The sequence below is a fragment of the Malaclemys terrapin genome, chromosome 1 (genome assembly GCF_027887155.1).
Source record: "Malaclemys terrapin pileata isolate rMalTer1 chromosome 1, rMalTer1.hap1, whole genome shotgun sequence".
NCBI classification, from domain to species: Eukaryota; Metazoa; Chordata; order Testudines; family Emydidae; genus Malaclemys; species Malaclemys terrapin.
Genome location: NC_071505.1, coordinates 205,358,327 through 205,370,613, shown reverse-complemented (window position 1 = coordinate 205,370,613; position 12,287 = coordinate 205,358,327). Strand labels below are relative to the sequence as shown.

The 12,287-nt window shown below is 43.1% G+C and overlaps 1 protein-coding gene across 9 annotated transcripts in view; it reads right to left on the bottom strand.

Moving 5' to 3' along the window:
• Positions 1-12,287, bottom strand: part of DMD (dystrophin) — a 2,004,766-nt gene that overhangs the window by 1,451,264 nt on the left and 541,215 nt on the right. For all 9 annotated transcript variants that reach the window (XM_054005916.1, XM_054005912.1, XM_054005914.1 and 6 more), the window contains exon 3: positions 1,411-1,503. In XM_054005916.1, coding sequence (XP_053861891.1) covers positions 1,411-1,503 — 93 coding nt within the window. The remainder of the gene's footprint in view (positions 1-1,410; positions 1,504-12,287) is intronic.

Sequence of the window (12,287 nt, the reverse complement as noted above, 5' to 3'; positions counted from 1 at the left end):
AAAGGAAATGCAACAGGCAAGAATCCAAATATTTTTGCTGTGTTATTTTAGCATTTACATGTTAGTAAGGGCAGATTTGATTCCCTTTAGTCAGGTTACTTCAAGACATATATTTTAAATGACAACTCTGAAAAAAGTCTGTCTAATTCTACACAATTTATTATAAAATCAATTTCTGTGTATCGGAGTTAAACTATTTAACTGAGAAAGCCTAGCTTCCCTTTAGTGTACAAAGGGGATATCTGCTTCACATCCTTAGTGCATGGCCATATTGTTACCATTTGCACCTGCACTATTATGAACCTGCTACTCCCAGGCTCAGTTGTGCTCACCAGTCCAGGGAGAGCTCCAGGATTAATTCTGCTTTAGGAAGGAAGAATCCTTCTCAAATCCTGTCTACAGTAGGAATATATATTTTTTTAAATATCCCATCTTTGCTAGCATTTGATTCAGCTACACTAACATTAGCAACCCAGAGTTCTCATGCAGATGGACTACTACCTTCTGCCATCATTTGTCAAAGAGGAAGAAGAATTTTATTTAATTTTTTTTAAAGAATTAAATTTAAAGAAAAAAGCATCCCCAAATAAATACAAAATATAAGCAAAGATCTAAGTTGGAGGGAGAGAAATATATTATGCTCAAACAAAGAAAATAAGAGGAAAAGCGATGCTGCATACAAGTTAGAACAAATCTCCAAAATATGATTTATCAAAGCTTTTGAGGTTTTCCCATAATTAGCTGCATATATGGCAATCATTGACGATATATTTCATCATGTGTGGCTGATCAGATAGAAGATAGTATAAACTGTAAGAATTAATATGGTCACAAAATGTTTATAAAATAGGTCCACGAGGTTTTTAACAAATATCTCTAGTGAGGTACTAAACAAAACAAGGGGTCAAAGATGAAATTCACTTTTAGAATACATACTTAACTGTGGCACCTGTCCAATTTAGGTCCCTATACTCAGAGATGCTGAGAGCCTCCACCAGTGCTTAATTTGTGTCAGGGCTGAGCCCCGGCACCTCTAATCTTGGCAGTTCATAGCCCTGGCATCTCTAGGCTTGCTGCATCAGTTATGAAAGTAAAAAATTTGCTTGAGCCACGACATGTCTTTAGTTACAAATTAAGCACTGCCCTCAACTCCTACTGAAGTCAATAGGTGTTGATGGTGTTCAGCATGACTCAGGATTAGAGGCTTGATCCTAACAGGTGCTGAGTTCCCTCAACTCTAACTGAAGGCAGGATTAGTTGAGGACGCTCAGCACCTCATAGGAGTGCTCAGCACTTTGTCCGATGTATCCACTGAGAAATACTAGTGTGATTTTAGCCAACTATCAATATCTTACAAGACTCATGTGGAAAAGTACAGTAAGGTTTGTAATTACAAAAATTTATACATACAAGTTTTTGGCCTGTAAAACCTTCAAGGAGCTCCAGAAGTCTTCGTCCATCTCGAAAATCATTAAATAGGTCTTCAATATAGTGCCTCCCAAACTGAAATAAATATAACAATGGCATGTTATTAGCTAACCCAGCAAAGGATAGAAATGGTTATATTTTACAATATCACTCTTATTAAAATGTGAGGTTAGAACTATGGAGTTGTGAGCACTTGTACATTTTAAAAATGCAGAATATATCAAAACATTGCTCTACTAAACATAGCAGTTGTCCTACAAGACGAAACAGGAGAATAGCTTGCATATAAATTGATACAAATAAGACTCTTCTCACAAATGTCCTTGTTGAACAGGCAGTGTCTAATAGCTGAGACCCTAATTTCAAAGTAACTTAAAATGATTTTCACTTGGTGAGGAATGCACACCACACATTAATTCTCTAAATTACAAGATAGTCATTCTCTGTCTGAAACTTATAAAAAGCCAAATATTTTTGTGCTCCCACTATAAATTTATACTGTAATAGCAGAACTCTACACTTAGTTATTGACAACATCCATAAAGCTGGGAGACAAACTAGGCTTGCTGATTAAGTTGCAGGGGGAAAAACAACAGGGAAATTAATTAATATTTGCCAAATGCAAAAGGAGAGAAATATTAATTTTAACCATCAAGGAGGATCTTTTACACAAAGGTGAGAAACAAAACCCCCAAAACCCTATTAGGCCTTGGCTACACTTGCGGATTCACAGCACTGCCGAGGCAGCGCTGTGAAGCGCGAGTGTAGTTGCGCCGCCAGCGCTGCGAGAGCTCTCTCACAGCGCTGCAAGTACTCCACCTCTCCGAGGGGAGTAGCTTGCAGTGCTGCGAGTGAGCGTGCAGTGCTGCAGGCGCTGATTACACTGGCGCTTTACAGCGCTGCACTCGCTGCGCTCAGGGGGGGTGTTTTTTCACACCCCTGAGCGCAGCGAGTGCAGCGCTGTGAATTGCCGAAAACAGCTAAGTGTCGCTTCCAAGTCTTATACTCAAACTGTAGATGAGTTGAACACCCTCAGCTGTCATCTGAATCCATGTTAATTGAAACATTCAGAACCTTACAGGATCAGGCACCATGGTTAACATTTGGACACTTATTGAATCATACCATATACGGGGGAGTGGGGGGAAGTAAGATTCCCTCCCTTGCTTTTCACTGGCTTAAGAGGGTGAAAAAAGGTGGTTTTTATCTTTTCTAAAATCAAGTCAGGTTTTTAAGTTAATGCTTATGTCACTGACTAATGAAGAAAGTAGAATGAAACAGCAAGATGATTTTTATAATGCTTAGCTGATGTGTGGTTTTACCTTCACGTTTATTTCATAACTGATATTTTTGTGACTTTGTATTAGAGCTGGCCGAGAACCAGAACAAAAACTAATGACTGTTTTGTGGATGCTCAGAGTTTGGGTTGATTCATCTGTCTCTGAACACAATATACTTGCTTATTTGTGAAGCTTCAGAGATTGATTTGTCATGAAATATCTGTATTTTGATTCACTGGAGATTAAGCCACACCCTGGATATAACTAGGCCTTTTATCACAGATCTGTGTGGGAGTAAGAGGTAGTGAATCAGTCACTCAATAAGGAAGCTTAATGGTTTTGGATTTTTTCTGTTCAGAGTTACTCACTCAATCACTCCAGTGCTCAGTGCAGCACACTCTAACCAAATCTGAAGCTCCAAAATAAGCCACTAAGCTAATAACCCATACATTGCCATTTGATTGCCTGTGAAATGTGTCAGATGATACTGAATAGATTCATATGATTCACAAAGACAACCCCTTCCAATCTTAGTTAAATTTTCTATTTAACAAATAATATTCAATCTGCTCCATTTCTTACAGTGTGTTTAGAATGATGGACAGCTCTGATAGAGTGTTTTACACTGATAACACAGGAACATGATTTAGGACATTAGACAATCACCTGCAGAGGCCAATAAAAAATTCTATACCCAAGTGCCCTGATGAGGACGTGCACCACTGACACAAGAAGCATAGTATGCACAAGCAATGTGTAATCCAGGGGTTGACAACCTACGGCACGTGTGCCAAACATGCAAGCCGATTTTGAGTGACACGCTGCTGCCTGCCATGGTCCCGGCCCCCAGCCCCACTGCCCACCGCTCTCCCCTGCGGGGGCAGGAGACAGAAGCTTGGGTTCTACAACCAAAAGTTCCTTTTCCTGTGCCCCTCTCTGCTCCCTCACCATACCCCACTCACAGTGGTTGTCCTTGGTCAGTGAGGACCCAGGGTTCAGAGGTGCAACTGTGTGAGTTCACTGCACACCCGGGAAAGATGGCACCTTGCTTGCACTTGCTCTGGCTGGCTGCCCTGCCAGCCGTAGTTCCTTGCCACCTGGCCCTCCCACCAACCACGGTTCCTCTCTGCTGGCCACCCTGCCAGCCACTCGTTGCCTTGCCATCTGCTCGTTCGCTGGCTGACAGTCAGGCACCTTCTCGTGCCACCTGGTTCTTTGCTGTGACCTCTACACATCAGTCTCTTAGTAATTTTCAGCTCTTTGCAGGCTGGGGTAGAAACCCTGTCCCATCTCAAGTAATTTCAGCACTCATCTGAGCACTTCAACATAACAAAGAGGCTCCTAAGGAAGCCTATTTAGCTCTTAGAACAGTGGGGAGGAACAGGTTAAACCACACTGGGGACCCTGAGGCTATGTTTACACTATGCAGCTTTTAGTGACACAGCTGTGCAACTACAGCAGTGCTGGTAAAAGGCACGCAGTGTAGCCACTGTTTGTTGGCAGGAGAGAGCTCTCCTGCTGACCGAAAACTTCCACCCCAAATAAGCAGCATTAGCGTTGTCAGCAGGAGAGCATTCCTGCAGACAAAGCACTGTTTACACCAACTCTTGTCAGCGACAACACTTTTGATTTGTGTGTGTGTGTAGCACCTCTGAAGAACAGTTTGCCAGTGTAAACAAAACCTGAGAGAGAGTCCACACCTCCTGGCTGGAATACCTGTCCCCACCCTTCTTACTGTCACGGGGCTCTGGCATGCATGCCCCTGGCTTATCAAGGTCCTTTCAGCTGAGGGTGACCTCCTCATTTGGGATAGGTTAAACACAGTTCTGCTCCCCTTTATTCATACAATAAAGACAACAACATTGGTAACAGCATTTCACTACCCCTGCGTTCAGTACTGAAGTGATTTGTAGCCCAACACAAGCCAAAGTTGATTACTTTGAGAAACACTGCTCTATCTGCTGGATATCTAAGCAGAGTAGGTGTGTTCATGTAAATACAGTTTACTCCTGAAGTCTCTCCCCCTCCCAGCTAGCTGTCAGGGGAGAATTCATTCAGACCCTGTTTACAAATGTAATAACTGTGACGGCTGTATGCCAACGTAACTTAGGTTGACATAATTTTGTAGCCAGACATTGCCTTAGTGATCACATTAGCCTTTAAGTGATTTCCTGAATCAAGGCCTAAAACTGAATGGCCAGTGTAACAAAAAATGTATGTAATCATCATTTATGAAAAGTGGATTTGATATTTAAAATGATGGCATACATACAATGCTGAAATAGTACAGTTGCATTCTTTTTTTTTTTTTTTCCTTTTGGCTTAATCTTGTAGGATAAAAGTCACCCTGGTGCAGGGAGCCAGCACAAGCCATAAGTATATCTCAAATCTCACTTAAGCATTATTTGGAGGGATTAAGTGATGCACAGACCTCATGCAAGCCCTCTACATAGGGATGAATCTCATCCATAAATACTTTAAATGCAGCATTCTGAGAAAAAGAGCATGACAACATTTTGGTAATGGAATATAATGATTATTATAATCATATTGCTTTGTAACCAGAAAAGCAAAAGTAAAAGTAACAAATAAACGTGTCTCCTTTCCCTCCTTCTATGACACATTAATTTTAACCAAAACCTTTTGTGCAAGTTAATCTGAGACACTCAACAAATTCTACTTGACAAAATAATGTGGGGTTTTTCTAAAGCTTTCAGAAAGGAAATAAAAACACAGCATGGCAGCATCTCCAGCAGAACATTTTAATTACAAATGTGTTATAAGTAAATCTTTAAAAAAAATGCCATTGATTTTTAAAAGGCTTGGAAGGAACCCTTCTATTAATCAGCAACTGAGAATTACATAAGAATCCTGATGCTGCTGCCACAGGATTCATCCCTAACCTGCACAAGTCTGCTTTCTCTCTGGCAGTAGGGCAATTAAGTCTTCTTTCTCAAACAGATTGAATGTCTTCAGTGGATCGACATTGCAATAAGTCTTCAGAAACAAAGGATTTAGAGAGGTGGCAAAGAAATATGTAGTGTTTTCAAGGTCATAAGAAAAGTGTACTTTAAGATGTATGAAGCTTTGGGAAGAATAAATAAAGCCACTACACAGAATGGCAGGTACGTGAGTATCAATTCTTTTTGAAAAGAGCTCTGCCTAAAAGGGGTCTTGGATTATACAACTACCACCTTTAAATATAGGAAAAAGAAAAGCATTCAGACTAATCTATTGTGATTTTTATTTGAATTTCGTTATGCCAGTGTTAGGTTACCATACAAATTTATCATTAAGAAAAATAGCTATACCAACAATTCTATTACTGAACAAGCATGTAATATGGGCATAGGAACATGCTTTGTTTTTGTTTTTAAATAACCCAAGGATGGGTAGGGGGAATACAAAGCTATCCACTTGGCAAAATTAAGTGTGTTCTCCTGTACTGTAGTACTTTCCCCAGCTGTGCCAGCAGCTAACTAGAACTGTATGATCCTAGTTAGTGTATAAAAAGACCCTGCTATTGCTAGCACCCCCAGGAAAACAGGTTTGCAAATGGTCAGCAAAATAATCCTCTCTCTCTATTTCCAGAGTGCTTCCAGCAGTGAACACAGGGATATGGGGATTTGTGAGTGGGGAAGAAAAAAAAGAAACAGAGTAAGAGACAGACAGAGATAAGGGGGGCGGGACAAAAGGCTGAAATGAAGAAGGAAATGGAAACAGACCAATCTTTCAAGGGGGAAAAATAAGACTGACAGCTTGAAATACAAACCTGGGAAATGAATTTCCTTCTCCATAATCTTGAGGGGTCCCCCTGATTGGAAAGAGTATAGGGACTATAAAATATACTGTACTGAAGTAAGTACTGTTCTGACGTGTTGAATGAAGGTCAGACTACAGACACTTCTGTTGCTTTAGCTGGCATGGCTGTTGTCTGTGATTACTAATCTTTATGTGACACAAAGAGAGCTGAAGAAAATCCAAACGGATTTTTTTTAAAAAAAGCAGCCACAATGGTGTGACATACAAGGAGAGAGAAGATTTCTGTGTTGTTATGGATGAAATTAAACCACCTGCTCTACTGAAAATTGAAGAAAATGTGAATTAAGTGGAGAACTCTGAAACACAGATTTTTTTTATTTTATTTTTTTTTTTTTTGCATTTTACAGGAGAAGGTGCACATGACCTGCCTGAATATGAATTCACAAGGCTGTGATTTAGAATTGCAGGGTCATGTACAATTAATATTTACAGGAAGACATGGTCATTTAAAATGGGACAGCAGCTTCCCCCAAGTGTTTGACAGCACCAAAGCATAGCTAGACCACCTAGTATATTACAGGGGTTGGTCCTGCTTTGAGCAGGAGGTTGGACTAAGTCGGTCTAAGTTACACAACTTCAGTTATGCTAGAGCTATTTCATTGCGGTAGGTCAACTGCTGACACTCCCCTGTCAACTCCGCCTACGCTTCTTGCTCCGGTGGAGTACCGGAGTCAATGGGAGAGCGCTCAGCGGTAGATTTATCATGTCTTCACTAGACGCGATAAATCGACTCCCGATGGATCAATCGCTCCGGAAGTAAGTGTAGATATGCCCATAGATATAGTCCTGCCCCAAAGAACATACAACGAAAATAAATCCTAATTAAGTTACATGTCTTCCACCATCATTCTCTAACCTTGCACTACAGCAACCAACAACTTCAATTCCAGTCTCTTTATGGCCCTCCCATCCTATACTCAATCCCTTACCTACAGGTAAAGTAGAAGGTAATATACTAATTATTTTTAATGACTAGATGATTTAATCTGTTTTGTTGTAGGTGTCGTGGAAGAAGATGGTGTTTGGGGGAGATGTAAACGAGGAGAGCATATTGACGTTGGAAATTAGCTCAGAACATATTGTGGTGCTATCGCCATGGATACCATAATTGTGAAGGTGACATTGAAAAGAATAGAGAAAGAAGTGAAAAAAAAGTGTCTTCCCCAGCGAGGAGCAAAGCAGACACTCCTTACTGTTGTCCCTACTATGACAATATTGTATACCTCAAGTGTTCAGAAATGAGAGTCGGGATCTTCAAAATCATGAGATTGGCTTAAGAATCCGGAGATTAAATAATAATAGTAGGATTTATTTTAATTTACCTTCTGGGTTTTGAAACATTACAGTGGACTTGGTCACTTTTTCATGCCTTTCCCCACAATCATACAGGCTAGAAGCTTACTTTTGTTTTTAAATGAAAGCGGAGATTGTGATGTATCCCATATAACTCCAGGAGCTGGGACTTTAATAAAAACCCCAGATGTTATCAGACGCACTAAAATATTAAGAGATGGTAACAATGCCATTGTCTGAATTCACTAACCATTGGACAACATATTATTTTTTCCTGATTTATACAAAAAATGCACTTTTGATTAAATTAGTTTCCCCATTTTCCCTCTGAATAAATGACAGAGAAACTAGTTTTGAAGGGGGAGGGGGTAAACCTTGGCTGAGGAGAAAATCTTGCTTTTCACTTGCTGTTGCAGGCAAGTAGTCATTCATATTACATTCTCCATTCTTGAATGGATTAGACCAATAAAAGGATTATTACTATGAAACAGGATACTATTTTCTAAGCATTTTTCAATTTTTATGGCATATTATCGTATCCGCTCATCTGGGACATCTAGGAACACAGAACTCAAAATAGATGGAGTATGCTAGAGGGTAAAGGGCCTAAGAGAGAAACAGAATGAACTAAAAGAATAAAGACAATGTAGGACACAGAGACCTCAGGGCAATTGACAGGGCCCTGAGAAAAGAGTATCGTATGACCCTAGAAATCTACAGGGAGAGACAGAGCACTAATACCAAAGAAAATAAAACAGAGAAGAGCATGGAAGCATGGATGTAGTTTTGGGGGGTGTTGCTCTCCCAAACTGAAAGCCTCCAGTAGGCATGGAATGTGCCCCTCATGCGCAGCCTTTGGCCTGACCCGAGCTGCCCCTAGGGATGCCATCCTGATGTGCAGAAATAGTAAATATGGCAGGCGACCAGCTTGGCTTAACAGAGAAATATTTGGTGAGCTTAAACACAAAAAGGAAGCTTACAAGAAGTGGAAACTTGGACAGATGACAGGGGAAGAGAATAAAAATATTGGTCGAGCATGCAGGGGTGTAATCAGGAACGCCAAAGCACAATTGGAGTTGCAGCTAGCAAGGGATGTGAAGGGTAACAAGAAGGGTTTCTACAGGTATGTTAGCAACAAGAAGAAGGTCAGTGCAAGTGTGGGACCCTTACTGAATGGGAGAGGCAACCTAGTGACAGATGATGTGGAAAAAGCTGAAGTACGCAATGCTTTTTTTGCCTTGGCCTTCACAGACAAGGTCAGCTCCCAGACTGCTGCACTGTGCAGCACAGTATGGGGAGGAGGTGAGCAGCCCTCAGTGGTGAAAGAACAGGTTAAGGACTATTTAGAAAAGCTGGACATGCACAAGTCCATAGGTCCAGATTCAATGCATCCAAGGGTTCTGAATTAGTTGGCTGATGTGATTGCAGAGCCATTGGCCATTATCTTTGAAAACTCATGGCAACTGGGGGAGGTCCCGTACAATTGGATAAAGGCAACTATAGTGCCCATCTTTAAAAAAAAAAAAAGAAGAAGAAGAAGAAGGAAATTCTGGAGAGCTCCAGACCAGTCAGCCTCACCTCAGTCCCAGGAAAAATCATGGAGCAGGTCCTCAGGGAATCCATTTTCCAGCATTTGGAGGAGAGGAAGGTGATCAGGAACAGTCAATATGGATTTACCAAGGGCAAGTCATGCCTGACCAACCTGATTGGTGATGAGATAACTGGCTCTTTGGATATGGGGAAAGTGCTGGACGTGATAGACCTTGACTTTAGCAAAGCTTTTGATATGGTCTCCCACAGTATTCTGGTCAGCAAGTTAAAAAAGTATGGATTGGATGAATGGACTATAAGGTGGATAGAAAGCTGGCTAGATCGTTGGTCTCAATGGGTAGTAATCAATGGATCTATGTCTAGTTGGCTGCCAGTTTCAAGCAGAGTGCCCCAGGTGTCAGTTCTGGGGCCGGTTTTGTTGAACATCTTAATTAATTATTTGGATGATGTGATGGATTGCACCCTCAGCAAGTTTGCAGATAACACTAAGCTGGGGGGAGAGGTAGATATGCTGGAGGGTAAAGAATTGGTCCAGAGTGACCTAAAGAAAATTGGAGGATTGGGCCAAAGGAATTCTGATGAGGTTCAACAAGGGTCAAACCTGCACTTAGGATGGAAGAATCCCATGCACTGATATAGGCTGGGGACTGACTGGCTAAGCGGCAGTTCTGAAGAAAAGGACCTGGGGATTATGGTGGACGAGAAGCTGGATATGAGTCAACAGTGTGCCCTTGTTGCCAAGAAGGCTAACGGCATATTGGGCTGTATTAGTTGGAGCATTGCCAGCAGATCGAGGGAAGTGATTATTCCCCTCTATTTGGTGAACATCTGGCGTATTGCGTCCAGTTTTGGGCCCCCCCGCCACTACAGAAAGGATGTGGAAAAATTGGAGAGAGTCCAGCGGAGATCAACAAAAGTGATTAGGGGCCTGGGGCACATGACTTACGAGGAGAGGCTGAGGGAACTGGGCTTGTTTAGTCTGCAGAAGAGAAGAGTGAGGTGGGATTTGATAGCACCCTTCAACTACCAGAAGTGGAGTTCCAAAGAGGATGGAGCTAGGCTGTTCTCAGTGGACGCAGATGACAGAACAAGAAGCAATGGTCTCAAGTTGAAGTGTGGGAGGTTTAGGTTGAATATTAGGAAAAACTATTTCACTAGGAGAGTGGTGAAGCACTGAAATGGGTTAGCTAGGGAGGTGGTGGAATCTCCATCCTTAGAAGTTTGAAAGGCCCGGCTTGACACAGCTCTGGCTGGGATGATTTAATTGGTGTTGGTCCTGCTTTGAGCAGGGGGTTGGATTAGATGACCTCCTGAGGTCTCTGCCAACCCCAATCTTCTATGATTCTATGCCAGGTGCACAGTTTTTGACCAGAACACTCAACTGAAAAGGGACCCTCATGGCTGCGATCAGTACCGCTGCCTGGGCCGGCAATAGTCCGGTTGGAAGAGCAGCAGGGTAGGCAGGCTCCCTACCTGGCTTTGTGCAGCTCCCGGAAGCAGTAACATGTCCCTCCAGCTCCTAGCCGTAGGGGTGGCCAGACGACTCTGCACACTGCCCCCATGCCAAATGCCAGCTGTGCAGCTTCCTTTGGCCCGGATCTGCCTGCACCCCTGAGCCCCCTTCTGCACCCAAACTCTCTCTTGGAGCCCACACCCCCTCCCACACCCTACCTCCTGCCCCAGCCCTCAGCCCCCTCCTGCACCCAAACCTCCCCCCACACCTCAATCCTTTGCCCCAACGCCCTCCCACACCCTGAACCCCTCATTTCTGGCCCCACCCCAGAATCTGAACCCCCAGCTGGAGTCCTTACTCCCTCCTATATCCCAACCCCCAATCCTATCCCACACTCCAAACCCCTTGGCCCCAGCCTGGAGCCCCCTCCTGCACCCAAACCTCTCATCCCTGGCCCCACCTCAGAGCCCACACTCCCAGCTGGAGCCTTCCCCCCACCTGCACCCCAACCCTCTGCCCCAGCCTGGAGCCCCATCCCACAGCCTGAAAACCTTATTTCTTGCCTCACCCTGGAGCCTGCATTCCCAGCGCAGAGCCAGTTCTCCCTCCCACACCCCAATCCCTTGCCTCAGCTTGGAGCCCCCTCCCACACTTTGAACCCCTTGGCCCCATCTTTCCTCCAGAGCCCCCTCCTGTACCCCAAACTCCTCATCCACAGCCCCACCACAGAACCCACATCCCCAACCAGAACCCTCACCCCCCCCATATCCTCCCCCTGTGCGCCAGCCCAGTGAAAATGAGGTAGTGAGCGAGGGTAGGGGAGAGCGAGGGAAGGAGGGAGGAGGGATGGACTAAGCAGGGGGAGGGGCCTTGGTGAATGGGTGGGATAGGGACAGGGCCTCAGGAAGGGGCGGGCCGGGGCAGGGCAAGGGTGTTTGGTTTTCTGCTATTAAAAATTTGGCAACTCTAGCTGCCCCCCAAAATACATACATCAAACTACGCCTATGTCCGGAAGCTAAAGACTAAGGCCATGATTCCACAAAGTTCTTATGCATGTGCTTAACTTTAAGCACATACTTAAGTCTCTGGTTAAGCATAGGCTTAAGTGTTTTCCTGAACTGGGGTAAAAGAGAAACTTCTAGAAGAAAGACGAAAGCTACAATATATTGGCAAAAGAATGCCAAGGGATATTACCTATGTAACACTCTAAACTTATCAGGCATTCCTTCCAGTCTATTTGATGCCTAATTTTATGAAACAATAAGGAGAAACAGTGATGCTGATCTCAACAGATCTTTCAATCCAGTTTTAATAAAAGAGAGATTATTACTTGCTCTTGTTCCTTTAAATATATTAAAGTTTGTATTTCTTGTCTTGACATATTCATTTACAATTTGTTTAGTTTTACTGAGAAGTTCTGAAAAACTGACTGACATTTCCCCCCACTGCTGCTGGATTAC